The sequence below is a fragment of the Tachyglossus aculeatus genome, chromosome 5, assembly GCF_015852505.1.
Source record: "Tachyglossus aculeatus isolate mTacAcu1 chromosome 5, mTacAcu1.pri, whole genome shotgun sequence".
NCBI lineage: Eukaryota > Metazoa > Chordata > Mammalia > Monotremata > Tachyglossidae > Tachyglossus > Tachyglossus aculeatus.
This window is the reverse complement of record NC_052070.1, coordinates 79,194,373-79,215,612: the sequence shown is the minus strand read 5'-3', so window position 1 is coordinate 79,215,612 and position 21,240 is coordinate 79,194,373. Positions and strand designations below refer to the sequence as shown.

The 21,240-nt window shown below is 44.2% G+C and overlaps 1 protein-coding gene across 3 annotated transcripts in view; it reads left to right on the top strand.

The window, feature by feature from the left end:
- The window catches only part of IKBKB (inhibitor of nuclear factor kappa B kinase subunit beta), a 79,095-nt gene extending 58,681 nt beyond the window's left edge, over window positions 1–20,414 (top strand). For 2 of the 3 annotated variants that reach the window (XM_038746618.1, XM_038746617.1), the window contains exons 7-22: window positions 3,595–3,684; window positions 5,309–5,433; window positions 6,595–6,702; window positions 8,859–8,988; window positions 9,922–10,116; window positions 11,066–11,180; window positions 11,812–11,935; window positions 12,459–12,610; window positions 12,722–12,783; window positions 14,993–15,102; window positions 15,714–15,763; window positions 15,892–15,991; window positions 16,316–16,463; window positions 17,020–17,147; window positions 17,922–18,012; window positions 19,605–20,414. In XM_038746618.1, the coding sequence (XP_038602546.1) occupies window positions 3,595–3,684; window positions 5,309–5,433; window positions 6,595–6,702; window positions 8,859–8,988; window positions 9,922–10,116; window positions 11,066–11,180; window positions 11,812–11,935; window positions 12,459–12,610; window positions 12,722–12,783; window positions 14,993–15,102; window positions 15,714–15,763; window positions 15,892–15,991; window positions 16,316–16,463; window positions 17,020–17,147; window positions 17,922–18,012; window positions 19,605–19,673 (1,797 nt within the window). In that variant the 3' untranslated portion in view covers window positions 19,674–20,414. The remainder of the gene's footprint in view (window positions 1–3,594; window positions 3,685–5,308; window positions 5,434–6,594; window positions 6,703–8,858; window positions 8,989–9,921; window positions 10,117–11,065; window positions 11,181–11,811; window positions 11,936–12,458; window positions 12,611–12,721; window positions 12,784–14,992; window positions 15,103–15,713; window positions 15,764–15,891; window positions 15,992–16,315; window positions 16,464–17,019; window positions 17,148–17,921; window positions 18,013–19,604) is intronic. The other variant, XR_005451074.1, reaches the window with a different exon arrangement.
- The last annotated feature ends 826 nt before the right edge of the window (window positions 20,415–21,240 follow it).

The window sequence follows — 21,240 nt, the reverse complement described above, 5'->3', positions numbered from 1 at the left end:
ACAGATGAGGGAACTGAGGCACAGAGAAGTTAAATGACTTGCCCAAAGTCACACTGCTGACAATTGGTGGAGCCGGAATTTGAACCCACGACCTCTGACTCCAAAGCCCGTGCTCTTTCCACTGAGCCAGCTGGGGTTTAAATAATAATAATAATAATAATGGCATTTATTAAGCGCTTACTATGTGCAAAGTACTGTTCTAAGCTCTAGGGAGGTTACAAGGTGATCAGGTTGTTCCACGGGGGGCTCACAGTCTTAATCCCCATTTTACAGATGAGGTAACTGAGGCACAGAGAAGTTAAGTGACTTGCCCAAAGTCACACAGCTGACAAGTGGGGGAGCTGGGATTTGAACTCATGACCTCTGACTCCAAAGCCCGGGCTCTTTCCACTGAGCCACGCTGCTTCTCCTAACATAGCTTCTCTTACATAGCTCCCACACACTAAGAGCTATGTAGTCACCAAATAACATGCGGGATTTGCCTCAGGTTCGTTTCTCTTGGTAGAGAGGGGAAGTGTTTTTGTAAATTTTGTTTTATTTTTATTTCCTTGAGAGCAAAGTGATTCTCTTGAAACTTCAAGACCTTTTCCAAGTTAAACAGAGAAAGCTTAAAATTTTTCCTGTGGACTAGAGGAATTTAAATGGGTGATATTGTTCAAGCTCACAAGTTGCAGGATTCTGATAAGAACATATTGTTTGTTCTTCACCCTCAAAGCCCTGCCCTACTGGCTTCTTGTTCTCAAGGCATAGAGAGCTTCCTTTCCCTTCTCTCTTCTTCCCCTGCCTGCCGCCCTTTCCCCCCTCCTCGAACCCCAGACCTCTCCCACCCATCCTGTCCTCTATTGGGAGTGAAATTGAGAGGCTGGATGTACGTGGGATCATTTTTAAGACTTTTACACGCAACTGTTATCTGTCAGCAGTTGGTGGCCAAAGGTAGGAGAGGGATTTTAAACAAGTGCCCTGGCACCCTTTATTCACCCCTTCCTTAACCCCACAGCACTCGAACATAGCCATAATTAATTTCTACTAATGCTGTCTCCCCCTCTAGTCTGTAAGCTTGGTGTGGGCAGGGAATATGTCTTTCAACTCTGTTGTGTTATACTCTCTCAAGCGCTTAGTACAGTGCCCTGCACAAAGTAAGCATTCAGTAAATATGACCAGTTGAAGTGCCTGCATTTTGGGCCACTGTGACTCTGAAATTGTGGCTGAATCATAAATGGCAGTTGTCATGGTGTACATTTTCCATAGACTTTGGCTGTAATTTGGGATCCTTTCCAGAACCCCTGATAAAATAAGATGAAATTCATTTATGAATCACAAAACTAAACTTTTGGGTGGTCTTTATTAAAGCAATTCGTGGTGTGACATCACAACATGAACTAAATGTGGAGTTGGAACGTGGCTGAGGCTGTAGGATGGCTGCAGAAGTGGGGGCTTAGGTGACTTCATGAAGAATTTGACCATCAGGTGGATCAGTACCCTTCTTCTTGTCTTCCAAAAGTACATTCATAGTGGGCCAACTCTTTGTGAACCCCCCTTCATACGTATGTGTGTATATATGTACATATGTAAAGATATGTATCCACGACAGTAATTCAATCCAATAATAACTCCAGGAAACTGAGACGAGAAGTTGGGAATTAACCTGATCTGTGATTCTCCTAGACATTACAGCCCTTCGAAAGCTGTGTGAGGGGTAAAGTTAAATAAAGGTACTCTGTCCAATCCTTTCTCCAACCCACTGAAAGGAACTAGGCTGTTCAATCCATCCTAGGCTGCCATTCTTGGGGCAATATTTCTCAAAGAGCATCTACTATTTCTCAGAGAGACCCAGTAAATAAAGTAATGCCTATAGACACAATACCCTTTGGACCATGGCCAACTCTCCAGATGGGAAACCGGTTAGAATCAGAATTCTGTTCTGATGTCCTGCAAAGTCTTCTTCATAGCAGGCTACTAGGCAAGCATCTTCAAAAGTCTTTGAGCTAATCACCCGGGAACCAGACTATGCCGAATCTCATGCTCTTGAAACAGACACACGAGAAGTCGCCTCAATGATTATGAATCGCTTTGCAGAATCAGCGCAGTGTTACAGTTTGACAGTAAGCCTGAAGAAAACCCAGATTATTGTTTAACTACCTACACCTGTGACACCATATGCTCTCTAAAGATTTACAAAGGCTTTCCTCAGATCTGCAACAATACACAATCCAGCAGTGCCCAGGCAGAGAAAAAATAGAATGTAAATTAAGATGACCAGAATTGGATAACTGACAGAGGTAGGTGGCAGCGAGGTATTAAGCTTTATACTTAAATGGAAAATCTCTAAAGCCGCAGGGGTGTCTGACCTTTGATATGGCTGAGAGACTTGGATCTTCCTTGAAAAGGACATACGGCTTCTTGAGCAGTCTCCGAAGTCACCTCTGAGCTGGGCTCAACATCAAATGACAAGAAGGAGAATGAGAATGAGTGCTCTGCACACAGTAAGCGCTCAATAAATACGATTGATGATGATGAGAAGTACCTAGTGGAAGAAGCGCAGGCCTGAGAGTCAGGAGACCTGGGTTCTGATCCCAGCTCCGCCACATGTCAGCTATGTGATCTTTTGCAAGTCACTTAACTTGTCTGTGCCTCAGTTACCTAATCTGTAAAATGGGGATTGAGACTGTTATCCTCAAGTGGGACAGGGATTGTAACTAATCTGATTATTCTATGTACTCTAGCACTTAGTATAGTGCCTGGCACTTAGTAAGTGCTTAACAAATTCCATTAAAAAGAGAAAAGGCATTATTATCAGTAACAAAGTCCTGGAACCAAATCAGCTCACCAACACTGAGGCAATGATCCTTGTAAAACAGCTCTGCTCTGGGAGAAATATAAAGAAAAGAATGATAGCTGTGTTGGTACATGGACTGTGTCCGACCTGATTAACTTGTATCTACCCCAGCACTTAGTACAGTGCCTGGCACCTGGTAAGTGCTTAACAAGTACCATTAAAAAACAAATCAAAACAGAAAAACAGGATTCCAGAGCAACTGCTGAATGGTGAGCTGGAAGAAAGCAGACGCAGGCAGGGATAGCAGAACAAACTTTAAATTCATTCATGAATTCAATCGTATTTATTGGATGTTTACTGCACGCAAAGCACTGTACTAAATGCAGAGCAGCAGTCTCAAATAAGCAGCCATAGCAGTGCGCTGTTAAGAGAGAACAAAGCAGACAGGCCATGCCAGCAATCAGCAATCCAGGGAGGGGATTATTTCCTGGAGCAGAATTCTGGAAATATTGGGATGACCGTCTCAAAAACAGCAACTGGCCCTGTCAGTGAAGCAGGACTGTCTCTCCATGAATACAGCGTGGAATGGATCATTGTCCGTGCATTTCCCCTTTCAGCCATGTCGGCACACGGAGTTTCGCTCTCACTGCTGTGTCGTGTTCAAAAATGAAAGCCTGGCAGGGAACATATAACACCAACTGGGATTCAGAAATGTCTTCTGTTGTAGCATCAGAGCCAACAGTTGGCCTCTTAAGGAAACTTCCTCTTTGTACATCTGCATTTCTCATAATCCTTGGATGTGTTTTTTTCTTTCTTAGTTAATCCACAAGATCATTGATTTGGGCTATGCAAAGGAGCTGGATCAGAGCAGTTTGTGCACGTCTTTTGTGGGGACACTGCAGTATCTGGTAAGAGTTGGGATTTACAGTTTTCCTCAGAATTTTGTCTGCCGACGGTACTGTGATGTACAGATCTCCATTTTAATGCCCAGGTCTTAGTGCCCGCTGCCTTTTACAGCTGTGGCACTCAGACCTTGGCGTTAAAACAGGGACTCGTACAGCACACTGCAGTAGTGATAGTATTTATTTAGCACTTTGTGCAGAGCAGTGTACCAAGTGCTGGGAGAGAATACACAAGTGGGAATTTGACAGGGTCCCTATCATTTCGGGGGTCTCACAACCTAAATAAATTGGTCTTGGGCCTCTTTAGTTTAATATCCCCTGAAAGCCTGGGAAACATGCAGGATTTAAGCCAACTGGTTTCTGCATCCCGTGGACCAGCTGCTGAAACCGGTAAAGGAATTCTTAGTGCCCAACCCCCTCCCCGTGACAGCATGTCATTCCAAATTAGCAGGCTTACCACAAACAGATCACTCAGTCCCTCACAGTAAACAAGCGGTATTTACTTGGTTAAAAAGATTTAAAATACAATAATAATTGTATGCCGATATCTTGAACCAGATCCAAGAATGAATGCATTATCTCTGGCCTTGCATTCATTCTTAATCTTCATCCAGGGACTGCTCCACTTCCCTGAGCAAACCCCGCTTTGGTCTCACGGGCCCTTCCTTGGCCTCTGCTAGACAAACATTCATTCATACTTCCAACCGTATTTATTGAGCACGTATTGTGTGCAGAGCACTGTACTAAGTGGTTGGGAAAGTACAATACAACATTAAACAGTGCGCTCACAGTCTAGAGTCGGGGAGACTGACATCAATACGAATAAATAAAATCACAGATATGCACATAAGTGCTTTGGAGCTGTAGTGGCAGGTTGAGCAAAGGGAGCAAGTCAGGGCAACGCAGAAGGGAGTGAGAGTTGAGGAAAAGCGGGGATTAGTCTGGGAAGGCTTCTTGGAGGTGTGCCTTCAATAAGGCTTTGAAGAAGGGGAGAGTGGTTGTCTAGAGAGTGGATTAGAGGAGGGAAGGGCGTTCCAGGCCAGATGCAGGATGTGGGCGAGGGGTCAGCAGCGAGACAGGTGAGATGGAGGCAGAGTGAGAAGGTTAGCCCTGGAGGAGTCACCAGTGTGCAGGCTGGGTTGTAGAAGGTTCGTAGACACCTTCCCACAAGTAAACTCAGTGGTAATGGTCCTAAGGAGAGGGCTTATTACGGGCAGGGAACGTGTCTGCTAATTCTGTTATACTGTACTCTCTCAGCATTTAGTACAATGCTCTGCACAGAGTAAGTGCTCAGTAAACACCATTTATTTAATTGATATATTATTTCAAAATTTTACGAAGTCTTTGTTGTTCATTATCCATGGAGTCCTTAAAAGGGAGTGGGTTACCCATGAAAGTAGTGGTCCTGCTGACTCTGACGCATGGAGCACAGAGACTCAAGGAGGGAATTCGAAATGAGGTATTAAACATTTTTAAGCAAGTCAGCTGCGTAGTGACCCTCACTGCTCCTGGAGTGCATTTTTGAGAGGCATGGAAGGAATCCCCCGGAATTCCTGACTCCCTCAATGGTAGGTCCTAGGCCACCAGAAGATGGCTGCGTGGTTTTAAGCCAGGTATTCACAAATTGCAGGCCCCTGAGCTGTTGGAACAACAGAAATACACAGTGACCGTGGACTACTGGAGCTTTGGAACCCTGGCGTTCGAGTGCATCACAGGATTCCGGCCATTTCTGCCCAACTGGCAGCCAGTGCAGTGGTGAGTGGTTCAGCGCTTAGAACAGTGCCTGGCACATAGTAAACCCTTAACAAATACCATCATTATTATCAATAACCAGGGGCAGGGGGTGGTGTCGGCTGGAAAGTTTTAGTAGTAGAAGGAATAGTATTTATTAAATGCTTACGGTGTGCAGAGAACTATGCTAAGCAGTGGGAAAGAATGCACAGGTGGGAATTAGACACAGGCCCCTCAAGGAGCAGTTTTCTGTAAAGGGAATAGAAGTGAAATGGATAAAGAAAATGAGTGTGTGTGCCTGAGAGAGAACATAAGCATTTGAGTGTGTATATGGAAGTCCAGTAGATGGTATGTATGCGGTGCATTGACATTAATTTCCATTGAAAAGGCAGTCATGCTAGTGTGGAAATCTTCACCTTTGAAATTCTCCCCCTTAATTTGCAGAATATCAGTATTTTGCCTCAAATAAAATGTAAGTGTGAGAGAAATTCATTAAAGTTCAAGCAGTGAATTTAAGGAGATGAGAAATAAGCAGAGCTGTGTGAAAACATTTTGGAGATAAAAATTAAAGAATAAGTTGCCTGAAAGAACACCATGTCCAGGCCTGTTCTAACGTGGATCACCCTCTTCATTCAGTACCAACTGTCTTTAAGTTCCAAAAGGAGAAAACAATCTCAATAATAATAGCGGTGGCATTTGTTAAGTGCTTATTTTGTGCCAGCTCTGTACTGATCGTTGGTGTAGACACCATAAGATTGAAAACAGTCCCTGTTCAACATGGGGCGCACAGTCTGAGAGGGAAGGAGAACAGGTACTTTATCCCCATTTTACAGATGAGGTAGCTGGGGCCTCAGAGAAGTGAAATGACTTACCTAAGGTCGCAGAACAGGCAAGTGTCAGGATTAGAACCCAGGTCCTCCTGACTCTCAGGCTCTTTCCACATGAGCATGAGCTTTTGGTCATAAGCCATACCTTAGGTCACAAGGCACAGAATTGATGATGCTGATGAATTAACTGTAGTTCTGAGAAGGAGATCGGTTCAGGTAGCTGGGAAGTGATAAATGAAAAAAATTAGTCAGTTATTGGTTGGTGTTGGGTTTTGAAGGGCAGTGGGCATTTTGAAAAACAGGAGGAGTTAAATGTTCTGTCCATCTGATCACTCTGAAAATCATTGATTCTTTCCAGGCATTCAACAGTACGACAGAAGAGCGAGCTGGATATTGTCGTTAGTGAAGACTTAACTGGAGAAGTGAAATTTTCCAGCCGTTTACCATACCCTAATAACCTTAACCGGTAAGACACAGTATTAATTCTCGTGGTATTAATTCTTAACTGCTATAGCTCTCAAAAGCTGAGAAACTAGTTGTCCTGTCTATTTAAAAAAAAATGAAGATGCCACCTTGACAGTGGGTTCTTGAACATAATTAGCTGACATAACCTATCGCAACCTCTGTCTAAGTTCTGTATGTGGAAACGAAATGATGTTGCTAAATAATTTGGGAGTGCTAGTGCCCTGTCTCAGGTGGACAATAACAAGACTGCCAGTCAATCAAAAAAGCGTGTGACATTTGGATCGGCAGTGCGACTAGGGCCCTGGGACCCCCAAATGCCGGTAATTGAAAAGCGAGGGTGAGAAATGGGGGCCCCCTTCACTCCCTCCTGCCCAGCACCTACCTTTCGGCTACACGCTCTAGACTGTAAGCTCATTTTGGGTAGGGAACGTGTCTACTATGTTATATTGTACTCTCCCAAGTGCTTGTACGGTGCTCTGCACATAATAAGGGCTAGATAAATACTCTCGATTGACTGATCTTTATTTCCACCACTGTCTCTGCTTCTGGCTGCCAGTGCCAGGGGGAGGAACAGACCGACTCCGATCTTGGTGGAGTCCTCTAGTAGCGGGACTGTGGAGCAGTGGCCTCAACTGCCCCATTACGGTGCCAGCCCTAGTTTGGCCTTCTGAGTAATCTCTTCAAAACCAAAATGAAAATTGGCCACATCGGTCAATAGAAGTCATAGCCCTCTAGACTGTAAGCGTGTTGCGGGCAGTCAGTCGGTCGGTCCGTCGTATTTACTGAGCGCTTACTGTGGGCGCAGCGCTGTGCATACTGTTCACTCTCCTGTAATGGTTTTATCTACTGGTTTTGATGCCTGTTTCCCTCCTTCTAGACTGTGAGCCCGTTGTGGGCAGGGATTGTCTCCTTCTGTGAAGCCGCGTGGCTCGGTGGAAAGAGCCTAGGCTTTGGAGTCAGAGGTCATGGGTTCAAATCCCAGCTCTGCCACTTGTCAGCTGGGGGACTTTGGGCAAGTCACTTCACTTCTCTATGCCTCAGTTCGCTCATCTGTCAAATGGGGATTAAGACTGTGAGCCCCACGTGGGACAACCTGATCGCCTTGTAACCTCCCCAGCACTTAGAACAGTGCCTTGCACATAGTAAGCGCCTAATATATGCCATCATTATTATTTTTGTTGCTGAATTGTACTTCCCAAGCGCTTAGTGCAGTGCTCTGCACACAGTAAGTGCTCAATAAATACAATTGAATGAATGAATGAATGTATTAAGCACCCAGTGACACATAGTAAGCATTTAATAAATACCATTTAAAAAAAAGTAAGAACTGACAGAGTTCCTAATCTAGGAAGCCTCAAAGCCCTGCCATTGAGGGATTTGCCTAGCCTCTGTGGCAACCAATGGGCTATTACTCTATTTATTTATTATTACTCTATTTATTTATATTACTCTATTATTACTCTATTTATTATTACTCTATTTGTTTATTATTACTGTATTTATTTATTTTACTTGTACATATCTATTCTATTTATTTTATTTTGTTAATATGTTTGGTTTTGTTCTCTGTCTCCCCCTTCTAGACTGTGAGCCCACTGTTGGGTCGGGACCGTCTCTATATGTTGTCAACTTGTACTTCCCAAGCGCTTAGTACAGTGCTCTGCACACAGTAAGCGCTCAATATATATGATTGATTGATTGATTGATTGTTCAGAGAAGCAGCATAGTATAGTGCTTGGGTTCTAATCCCGGCTCTGCCACCTGTCTGCTGTGTGACCTAGGACAAGTCGCTGTCCTTCTCTGCCTCAGTTACCTCATCTGTAAAATGGGGGTTGAGACTCTGTACCCCACGTGTGACAGGGACAACAATTTGGTGGTCCACCCCACTGCTTAGTACAGTGCCTGGCACATAGTAAGCATTTAACAAAAACCACAGTTATTATTACTATTACTATTAAGCACTTTGAGAGAGTACAATAGAACAGTAGAACAGTCACATTCCCTGTGACTGTATCTACCAACTCTATGATATTGTTATCTTGTACTCTCCAAAGCGCTTAGTACAGTGCTCTGCACACAGTAAGAGCTCAGTAGGTACTATTGATTGATTGATTGATTGATTGACCTCCTCTTGTCCACCCTTTCTCGGTCTCCCAGAGTTCTGGCTCTCCGGCTGGAAAAGTGGCTGCAGTTAATGTTAATGTGGCAGCCAAGACAGAGGGGTACGGACCACATCTATGGGCCCAACGGCTGCTTCAAGGCATTGGATGACATCCTGGGCCTCAAGGTGAGTGTGGAGGCCGGATTTTCACCGAGCTGATAATGACAAATAATAAAACGAAGGATATCGGTAAGAGGCTTTAGTTCAGTCCCCAAATTAGGGGAAATTCAGTTGAGTGTCTGGTTCAACTTGGATGGGAGCACGCATGGTTTATAAGTTGGTGAGCAGGAATAGAGTGATCTTGCAAATTAGCAAAGGCCCAAATAGTTTACTCACACTAAAAGAAATCACTGTGATGAAAACTTGAGGGGGGACAGAGAAGCAGGATGGCCTAGTGGATAGAGCATGGGCCTGGGATTCAGGAGGACATAGGTTCTAATCCTGGCTCTTCCTCATGTCTGCTGTGTGACCTTGGGTAAGTTGCTTAAGTTCTCTGTGCCTCAGTTACTTCATCTGTAAAATGGGGATTAAAACTGTGAGCCCTATGTGGGAAAGGGACTGTGTCCAACCTCATTAACTTGTACTTCCCAACTTGCCAACTTGTACTTCCCAAGCGCTTAGTACAGTGCTCTGCACACAGTAAGCGCTCAATAAATACGATTGATGATGATGATGATTAACTCGTATCTACCCCAACGCTTGGTACAGTGCCTGGAACATACTAAGTGCTTAACAGGGAAATAGAGAGAGAAGCAAAAGTTTTTCTTTTTCTGAAACGGTGATCTCCATTAAACCGTGTGCTAAATCCTGGAATACACAATAGGATTATCTGCAAAGTGATATAGGTAATGAGTAATGTTCTTCTTGTGTGGATTAATTGTGGTGTTTGTGCATAGCACTGTACTAAACAGTGGGGTATTCATTCAGTCATATTTATTGAGCGCTTACTGTGTGCAGAGCACTGTACTAAGTGCTTGGGGTAGATACAAGATAATCAAGTCAAACACAGTCCCTGTCCCAACCGGCCCCTGACCTGTGACCTGATGCTTGTTTTTGCAGCTAATTCATGTCTTAAACATGGTAACCGGCACTATGCACACCTACCCAGTGACAGAGGAAGAAAGTTTGCAAAGCATGAAAAGTAGGATTCAGGCTGACACAAAGATCCCAGAGGAAGATCAAGAACTATTACAGGAAGCTGGGCTGGCGTTATTTTCAGACAAACCTGACACTCAGGGTATTACAGATGGCAAGGTAAAACCGGGTTTCTTCAAGTCCATACTGAAGCATGTCACTAACTACTCACTGTCTTCTTCCTCATCTTCCAAAAAGTGCCTTCCCTTTTTGCCACCCTATTACTCTTTTATATCTCCCTCACTCTCCCTCCCTCAATGTCGTAGGACATTGTGTCTTAATCTCCATCTATCTCCTCATTCCTTTGGACACAGAACCAATCTGTACTGATTTCTTGCACAGACCATATCACCCTTCTTCAGTTGCTCACTGGAATTTTTCCGCCCCAAACTGTCATCTAAAACATACACAAAACATATTAACAAAATAAAATAGAATAAACATGTACAAATAAAAGAGTAATAAATACATACAAACATATACATATTGTTGTCTCTCTCCCCCTCATCCCCCTCTCCATCCCCCATCTTACCTCCTTCCCTTCCCCACAGCACCTGTATATATGTATATGTTTGTACATATTTATTACTCTATTTTACTTGTACATATCTATTCTATGTATTTTATTTTGTTATTATGTTTGGTTTTGTTCTGTCTCCCTCTTTTAGACTGTGAACCCAGTGTTGGGTAGGGACTGTCTCTATATGTTGCCAACTTGTACTTCCCAAGCGCTTAGTACAGTGCTCTGCACACAGTAAGCGCTCAATAAATACGATTGATTGATTGATTGATCTACCCCTGCTCAATGGGGAAGCATTCAAAATGCACTGGTGGTGGTGTAAGCTCATTATGGGCAGGGAACGTGTCTGCTAATTCTGTTGTATTATACTCTCCCAGGAGCTTAGAACAGTGCTCTGCACTTAGCAAGCACTGAATAAATACCACTGAGTCATTGATTGCAGCTCTTCAGAGATTGAGCAGCTAAATACCTAGGAGAAACCTGAACAGCGAGCAATTTTCTGGGCATGAGAATACCACCGTGAGCGCACTTGTTCTTGTCCTTCTGCAGCTGAATGATGGCCGGATATGGGACATGGACGTCCTTTTTCTGTTTGACAACAGTAAAGTCACTTACGAGACCCAGATCTCCCCACGTTCCCATCCTGAGAGCGTCAGTTGCATCCGTAAGAACCTCATCTTGATGTGAAGCGTCTGTTATCTCCCTCCCGTTAGTGAAGATGCCCTGAGATGAGAACCATCGTGACGAGGGCCAAGACAATTGCTTTTCTCTCTGTATTTCACTTCTAGAGGCATAACAAATAGCCCAGGGACATTTTGGGGAGAAGATTGAGAAGCCAGGAAATATCCACCCCAAGCTGGTTTTTAAATGAGAGGACAGTAGGTTTTGTACCCAAGCTGAACAAGCACCTAAAATAAAAGGCTGTTTCAGAGTAAGTAGCTTAGTTACTAAAGCTACAGGATCGCAGACTGTGAGCTCGTTGCGGGCAGGGGATGTGTCTGGTTATTGTTGTATTGCACTCTCCCAAGCACTTAGTACAGTGCTCTGCACACAGTAAGCGCTCGATAAATGCGACTGAATGAATGATGGGTATAAGCTTGTTGTGGGCAGGGACCGTGTCTACCAACTCTGTTATATTGTACTCTCTCAAGCGCATAGTGCAGTGCTCTGCACACAGTAAGTGCTCAGTAAATACCATTGACTGTGGGTTTTGGCTCCTGTGGGCCTACATAGTCTAGAGTCTCTCTTTCAAGGTTGCGGTTTGACGGTTCTCATCTCTCCCATTTTGTGTCCAGTTCAGGAACCCAAGAAGAATCTCCCCTTCTTCCAGCTACGGAAAGTGTGGGGCCAGGTCTGGCACACTATCCGAACCCTGAAGGAAGACTGTAACCAGCTCCAGCAAGGACAGCGAGCAGCCATGTACAATAAACAGGCGTTTTGGGGGTTTTTTTACTGCCTTTGAGAGCGTCTGATGGTCGTGGATCCGCTCCAGAGGAAGGTGGAATGGGTGGGGGTGTCGGTGATGGCTATTCTAGGGCAGGAATTATAGGACGGGTAGAAGGGGCGGGTACAGTGTGGAAGATCCTTCCAGAAGTTATAAAACAACTGCGGTGAGTGGGCATATGGTGTGGAATTTAGAATGTGACGGGATTGAGCGTACGTTCCAGAGCCTGGGTCCCAAATATCCTAATAGAAGGTCTGTTAATGATTTCCTCTGGCTCGGTTTTCCCGAGTTACTTATTTAGGTCATCATTCCACTTGGCAAGATCCCCTCGCCCAATCTGTTGTTGAGTGAGGGATCTTACTCTCTGTTGAGGTTTAATAAATCATAATTTCTGTTGTTGCTTCAATAATTGGATGATCATGCTAGGCTGAACATTGGATTTTGGCCCTTGAGCCTCTACTAAGCAGCACTAAGATTCAGTTTCTCACTGCTGTGTAGGATGAACCTCCTTCGTTATAACAGCTCGCTGTCCAAGATGAAAAATTCGATGGCTTCTATGTCTCAGCAGCTGAAAGCTAAACTGGATTTCTTTAAAACCAGTGTCCAGATTGACCTGGAGAAGTACAGTGAGCAAACGGAGTTTGGAATCAGTGAGTACTTCTCCTTCTGCAATGCTCCAGGAGGCTCCATCTTTTCTTCTCTTCCTGTAGATCTTCATTCCACTTTGGTGACAGAGTTGTTTCTTCAAATTTCTTTTCTAGCATCAGACAAACTGCTGCTGGCCTGGAGGGAGATGGAACAGGCGGTGGAGCTCTGTGGGCGGGTAGGAGTCTAATTTTAGTTTTAATTATGTACTAAGAAAATGAGGCTTTTTACTCCTATTTTCCAACTTCTCATCCAACTTCAGCCAGGCAAGCAATGGCAGTCTTTTTCGGTTAACGCCGGGTTCCCCTTGCCATGCCGTGATCCGGGCCAAAGTTTTTGTGGGAAGAAGTTGGAATGTTTTGAAAGATGGGGGCTCATGGAGACTGGATCCAGATTTTACTAAAGACTTTTGAAGTTTCCGATTTAATTCGAATGTAACTCGCAATTGCCAGTCGTGCGCTCCTTTGAAGGAGGCTCAGCACCAAGGTGACATGAAGGGAGTAAATAACAACTGCCCTCGGTTATGGAAGTGATTTGCCTTTTCCCAAGAAGAGATAAAACCGCAGCAAGGGAAGTAACCGGTTGGGCAAGTTCGGTGGGTTGCTATTAAGAGATTTTCTTTCAATTTGAATTCTGCCCGTAAGGAAAGTGGTGCTGAGCTGTAAACTGAGCCAGACACCAGGCATCATGGAGGCTTTTATATTGCTTTGTCTGCCCAAGAGGTGGAGAAGATCAGCACCCACAGGGGAAGCAGCAAAGCCATATCCTAATTCCACAGCCCTAGTTGGGAAGCTGCAGGGCCTAGTGGAAAGAGCACAGGCCTGGGGAGTCAAAGGACATGGGTTCTAATTCTGGCTCTGCCATATGGTGACAGTGGGCGAGTCTTTTAACTTCTCTATGCCTCAGTTTACTCATTTGCAAAATAGGGATTAAATGCCTGTTCTCTCTGCTACTTAGACTAAGAGCCTGATAAGGTTCAGGGACTGTGTCTGGTTGTATTGTATCTACCCCAGCATTCAGTATAGTGCTTGGCACATAATAAGTGTTTAACAAATACCATCATTATTATTATTAGGTTACAGTTACCACTGCTTCCAGATTTGGTCTTGCTGCTGCCCTCACTGTCCCCGCACAAGGCCTCTGCCATCCAAGTAATTCATTAGAGAAGCAGCGTGGCTCAGTGGAAAGAGCACGGGCTTTGGAGTCAGAGGTCATGGGTTCGAATCCCAGCTCCGCCACATGTCTGCTGTGTGACCTTGGGCAAGTCACTTAACTTCTCTGAGCCCCAGTTACCTCTTCTGTAAATGGGGATTGACTGTGAGCCCCACGTGGGACAACCTGATCACGTTATATCCCCCCAGCGCTTAGAACAGTGCTTTGCACATAGTAGGCGCTTAACAAATGCCATCATTATTATTATTATTATTCATTCGTTCATTCATTCAGTGTATTTATTGAGCGCTTACTTTGTGCAGAGCACTGTACTGAGCACTTGGAAGAGTAAGATATAACAATAACAGACACATTCCCTGCCGACAACGAGCGTACAGGCTTGTAGGGGTGAACAGAGGAGCATGTAAGGGAGATGGTAAGGGCGGGGTGGGGTGGTGGGCAGGGAGCATAATCAGTGAGTTTAAACCCAGAGGAATTGGCACCAACCACAATGGTGGTAAGAAATCTTGATGGTGTGAGCGTTTGTGGCCAAACTGAAGCGAAAAGCTGACCTGCTCACAACTGTCGCAGTCTGAATCCACCTGGCTTAATCACTGACTTCCTTTGCAACCCTGGCAAGTCCCTTCACTCCTTGCGGCATCATTTTCCTCATCTGTAAAGGGTCACAATGCATAAGCATTGCACTGCTGTAATAGAAATAATGAAACCAACTGTGATGTTTGTGAAGCACTTACTGGATGCCAAACCCTGTACTAAGTGCTGGGGTAGATACAAAATAATCAGGTTGGACACATCCCTGTCTCACCTACAGCTCCCTATCTAAGGGAGAACAGGTATTGCCTTTCAACTTTACTATTGAGGAAACTGAGGCCCAGAGAAATTTAAGTAACATGCCCAAGGTAATCCAACAGAAACTTGCTGTAACTAGAGGAATAGATCATTTTTTTCACCTCTCTGAGTTTGGCCTGGTGTGTGCTGGGCCACATAATTCATGAAGATAGGCAACAAGGTCTCCCCTTTTCGGCTAAAATTCTGAAAAATAAATTCGTGAAGACTGAGATGTTTGAAAAACCTGAAGATTTTTAATTTTCAAAACACTGGCAAGTTCTTAAGTGGCCCTTGTGACTGAACAAAACTCGATTTTCTTTCTTATGTAGTATCTCAGGCTATCCATATGACTCCCAACAATTTAACTTTACCACCATTTTTCTCAGGAGGCTGAGGTGGAACAGCTGGTGGGGCGGATGATGGCACTTCAAACCGACATTGTGGACTTACAGAGAAGTCCAATGGGTCGGAAACAAGGGGGAAATTTAGATGACTTGTAAGTATGAGAGCAATCAATTGTATTTTTTGAGTGCTTACTATGTGCAGAGTACTGTACTAAGCACTTCGGAGGGTATAATACATAAAAAGTTGCTGGACACATTTCCTGCCCACAGTGAGCTCACAGTCTAGAGGGGAAGACAGACATTAATAAATATATAAATTGCAGATATGTAAATAAGTGCTGTGGGGCCGAGTGAGGGGTGAATACAGGATGCAAATCAGGGTGACACAGAAGGGAGTGAGAAAGGGGGAAATGAGGGCTTAGTCAGGGAAGGCTTCTTGGAGGAGATGATGAGGGATGATGTCCCAGGCCAGAGACAGGATGTGGGCCAGACGTCAGTGACAAGATAAATGAGATTGAGGTACAGCGAGTAGGTCGGCTTTACCACTCGGCGAAGTGTGCAGGCTGGGTGGTAATAGGAGAGCAGCAAGGTGAGGCAAGGTGATTGAGCACTGCCTGGGAGTAACTTGGAATAACTTGTTTCCCCTAATAAGGAATGTTGCATTATGAATCTCACTGTCTGGAACTGGATAATTGGATTGGTGGGGATAGGTACAGAAAAGTTTCAAAATTACCTTGTAAAGAGAATTCCCGTTATTTTTCAGAGAAGAACAAGCCAGGGAACTTTACCGGAAACTAAGGGAAAAGCCAAGAGGTAAAGGAGATTTTAATGGCTAAACCAGGTTCCTTTTCATTTTATCTATACGATGCTGTAGCTTTAAACACACGCCTACCCCTGCTTTAAACACTTGAGATAATTTGCCCATTTATTCTACTTTCCAGATCAAAGAACTAGTGGTGACAGTCAGGAAATGGTTCGTCTGCTACTTCAAGCAATCCAGAGCTTTGAGAAGAAAGTACGAGTAATTTATAATCAGCTCAGGTAATATTGCCCACCCATTCTGTTCATGGAGGAAAAGGGGGAAACGGGAAAGAAGAGAAGTGGTATTTCCCAATTTATCCTTGGTGTCAAATAGAACAAGCCAGGTATTCTCTGACAAAATATTATAATTGTACGTGACTATGTAACCCTAGAATTTAAAAAGAATCAAAGCTGTCAGTTTCAACAATGAAAGCTGATTTGTTTTCTAAATGGACTCTGAACCACCAGATTAATTTTAAGAACACCATTTTTCTCCTTCTTTTAGCTCTTGAACCAGATGCATTTGCAGTTGTTTATTTTTAATTAGGTTTTTGTTCCTTTCAGCAAAACCGTGGTGTGCAAGCAAAAGGCACTGGAACTATTTCCCAAAGTGGAAGAGGTGATGAGTTTAATGAATGAAGATGAGAAAACGGTTGTCCAGCTTCAAGAGAAACGACAGAAAGAGCTGTGGAATCTGTTGAAGATTGCTTGTGTGAGTGAGGCCACTTAATGCAGTCCCGTGCAATAGGAAAAATGTCCCCACAATCTTGGCGTGGCCCATGAGACACTTGAGAGCACCTGCGTCGAACACATTTGATGTACCCATGCACACATAGTCACAGAGGCACTGGGCAACAGGAGATTTTTGTACAACTAGTGAGCAAATGTTGACTGTGTAGAATAACCCTTTCAGCACTTGAAAGTCAAAGCTGTTAGTTTAAGATCTGGAGATGAAAATGAAGTGAAGAAGGGTGTCCCTGACGGATTCTCTCTCCCTCACAACTGGCCGTTGTTTTTACCTCAGCTGAGTGTTGTGTAGATTAAATTATATTTGATTTGTACAGATAAGGTGTGAAACACTTCCTGTGTTACCAACTCTGCTGGGACTTTTCAAAGAGATAAGTGGAAATCCACGCTCTTTTCACGTCCAACATTCCTTCTGTAAGGGTTACCATTCCTCGGCTGCTGGATAGCCTAATGGAAAACTAAATTTGAGGGCAGGATTTGAATCTGCCCCAGGTCCTGAAATTTTGTTTTTGGCTCCTCAGAGCAAGGTGCGTGGTCCTGTCAGTGGGAGCCCAGACAGCATGAACATGTCACGTCTCAGCAACTCTAATCAGTTGTTGTCTCAGCCTCCTGCGGTCCCCTGCAGCTTACCGGAGCCCATCAGAAAAAGGTAAGGTACAGCTGGGTTGAAAGCGCCTTCCAGGGGATTAGGAAAAGATGAGAGTGGAAAGTTTTGCTCATCACTAGCACTTACGGAAATTTCACCCATTGGATCACAAGCTCTTTGAGGACAGGGAATGTTTGTTTTCGCTTCTTTTGTACTCTTCCCAGGGTTTAGTCGTGCTCTGCAAAGCAAAGGTACTCATTTTTCAGCACTTTCATTCTGAATTTTTTTACAACAAAAATTACTAGGAACAAATCCCCGCTTGTTTCCTGGATGGGTGTCAGTTACAGAATCTGGGCTAGGCAGATGCGGAGGCATCTTTTCAAGCTGCCGTTAGGGTTTCCTTGCGTTGACCCAGATGAAGATTTTTATCTGGTTAATGGAAATCAGTTTCCAGAACTTTCCTTTTCAGTGACTCTCAAGAGGCTCTTGATACCAGAATTTTTTATGAAATTATGAAAGTACAGAGTGTGTAGCATTGGGCTTTCTGATGATTTTAGATTTGCCTCATTAGGTTTTTAATTCGTTCAATCACATTTATCGAGCGCTTTGGAGAGTACAATTCAATAATAAAGAGACACATTCCCTGCCCACAATGAGCTTTTGAAGGATCAAAGCACTAGTCCTTGGGATAGTTACTGCATACCAAGGATACAAACAGCTGCCACCCATCTATCCATCTGTCACCAAAGGCTCTTTTGTCATATTTTAACGTAAAAGGGTTGAGAGTTAATTCTGATGTAAATATTAAGTTAATTTTTCTCTTAACTTTTTTTGAAGTGAAGAACTAGTGGTTGAAGCCCAGAATCTCTGTACCCAGTTAGAAAATGCAATGCAAGACACCATGAAAGAGCAGGATCGGAGTTTTATGGTATGAATCTCAACTCTTTTCACCGAACCTAATTATCATTTCAGATTACACAAGGAGCTGAGAGTAGCATAACCTGTCCAACTTGACGGAGATCGTAGGACTCTATAAAAAGTTTCTCTGGCCTTCTAATCTGAGTAGCTTGTCTTCAGGCTAGACTGTACGTAACACAATTTTGTGTAACTAGTTAATTATCTTAGTTCAGGTAAATATTGTTTATCTGTATAGTTCAGATATGTATATATAGTTCAGATACTTGGGCATCCAAACTAAATGACCAAATAAACATAGAAACGCTGGACGTTCAATTCACTCCCTCAGCTACTAAAATGACATTATGTCTCCAAGAAAATTATGTACCTGTTTATTTCCTAATCATGGAACCCTTTGATGGTAACAGAATGAAGTCAACTCAAGATTATTGATGGTTTGATTATCCCACCTGTGGATGATGCAGATCTCATTTCATTTCCTGTTCCCTTCCTTTTAGTTTTTTTCTCATAGGTGAGCATGGCTACCAGAGAAGAGACTAGGGACGGGAAAATCAAATCAGACCATTTTCTTATTTGTTAGCTTTTGGTCAAGATTTGATTAGGACAGAGATAAAATTATATCAGGGTGAATACCAAAGAGGCCACACATCCCATGGTTCTTTCAAGCAACCTCTAGCCGCTTGTCAGGAAGCAAAATGGTGGGCTAGATGGACTGTTATTCTGACCTAGTAATGGCACCGCTAATAAAAATAATAGTAATAATTGTGGTATTTGTGAAGTGACTACTGTGTGCCAAGCACTGTGCTAAATGATGGGGAAGATACGGTTGCAATGAGATCAGCTAAAGGCCCTGTCCCAAGTGAGACACACAACCTAAGGGAGATGGCGAACAAAATTGAATCCCCATTTTACAGATGAAGAAATGGAGGCACAGAGAAGTCAGGGGACTTACCCTAGGTCACACAGCAGGCAACTGGAGGAGCTGGGTTTAGACCAGGTCTCCTGACTCCCAGTCCTGTGTTCTTGCCACTAGGCCAAGCTGCTTCTGTTCTTATGCTAAAATTATGGTCGTAAGTAGGGGGAACCTCTGAACTAGTTCAAAATAAGAATCATGGTTCGGTTTTTGAATTATATCATGTGGCTTTTGAAGTGGCTTGTCTTGGCCACCACTCTACCAGATGGGTAGGTGCTTATTAGTAAATGGGTTTCACTGCAAAAAGCAGCATGGCCTAGTGGAAAGAGTCTAGGAGTCCGAGGACCTGTGTTCTAATCTTTGCTCTACCAATTGCTTGCTGTGTGACCTTGGGCAAGTCACAACTTCTCTGTGCCACTTTCCTCAACTGTCAAATGGGGATCCAATGCCTGTTCCCCTTTCCGCTTCGACTGAGAGTCCCATGTGGGACGGGGCAGTGTCCAACCTATTTAACTTGTATCTATCCCAACACTTAGTGCCTGACACACAGTAAATGCTTAGCATACCGTTAATAATAATGAGAATAATAATGATAATTTTGCATCTGATCTGAGTAGAGCTCTCTGCTGGTGGGAAATGGAGCCTTTTGGTGGGGGTGAAATTTGTAACTTGTCTTCATTACATTCAAGGCACTGGACTGGAGCTGGCTACAGATTGAGGACGAAGAGAGGAACAGTCTGGAGCAGACCCAGATCTGACTCCACGATGCTCTGTTTGGAGCCAGACCCCATGACTTTTGGTCCCTGAGACCCTAACTCCGCTCCTGGGATACGGAGCGGATCCTCTGAACGTGGATTTAAGTGCCTGGATGGTGAGCAGCTTCCTCCGGTGCCACTGACTCTGAACGGGGATGCCGGTCCTAGGAGTGACCGACTGCGTCCCGTGCCAGACAGCACCCTGCACCTTCTCGACCTTAATCAATGTTAAATAATGACGATTTCTGATAGTTGAGGAGATTTCCACCGGTCCCAGCCCCCAGATTCCTTCTTGGTTTCTTCCTCTTCAGCCACAGTTAAGCTCCTTGCCTGAGACTCCGGGCCTCTCTCACGTCTGGATAAGAGCTCTCTCTCCACTCAGATGTCAGTGCTACTGCTTCTAAGACATCATTTTTATCCACTACATTGTTCTCATGCTTCTCTCCTCATCAAGGCCAGGCTGCCATTCCTCTTGACAGGGCACTCCAGGCTTCACATCGGCAAGAGCCCGTGAGATTTTAAGACTGCAGGAAGCCTCCTTGCCTACAGTTCAAGTGTTTGTGGGGAGGAAAAAGGAACCCCTGTTGTGCCTACCAAAAATCGGCGTGATTTTCACCTGCCTCTCCCATGCGTTTGAAACCTGGTCGGCTCAATTAGGCAACAGCAATGGTGACTGAGAAGCAGCAGGCCTTGTGGAAAGGCTGGGGGCTGGGTTCTAATCCTGCCTCCACCACTTGTCTACTCAGTGACCTTGGGCAATTCTGTGGGACGCAGTTTCCTCTTCTCTAAAATGGGGATAAGATATCTGTTCCCCCTACTATTTCGACTGTAAACCCCGTGTGGAACAGGGACTGAGTCCAAGCCGATGGCCTTGCTTGCATCTGTGCCAAACACGGTGCTTGGCACATAGTAAGTGCTTAACCAATACCACTATTATTATTAACAGAGAAGCAGCATGGCTCAGTGGAAAGAGCCGGGCTTTGGAATCAGAGGTCATGGGTTCAAATCCCGGTCCCACCAATTGTCAGCTGTGTGACTTTGGGCAAGTCCCTTAACTTCTCTGTGCCTCAGTTACTTCATCTGTAAAATGGAGATTAAGACTGTGAGCCCCCCGAGGGACAACCTGATCACCTTGTAACCTCCCTGGCGCTTAGAACAGTGTTTTGCACATAGTAAGTGCTTAATAAATGCCGTCATTATTATTATTATTATTATTATTAAGGAGGGAAGACATAAAGAAAAGTGTTGCTGAGAAGAACGGTCACGTGGGTCTCCACCCTTCACTAGTTCCTTTTTACCGTCCCCAAAGCAGACTCTTGCACAACCTCCACACAACTGTACATGGAACTCCGCCTGTTGCTCTTCAGCCTGTTGCCTAATCTGAAGATGTGATTAAATGAATGTATTTTTAAAAACTTTTCTAGGATGTTGGTTGTGCATCAAACTGGTTAGCACTGCCTCATTCACACTGAGGAAATCTTCATCAGTGGATGGAGACAGCTAATTATTTCATGGGTCACATTTTGACTATGGGAATTTAGTGCAACTTCAAGGGGTTCCAATAGGGAAC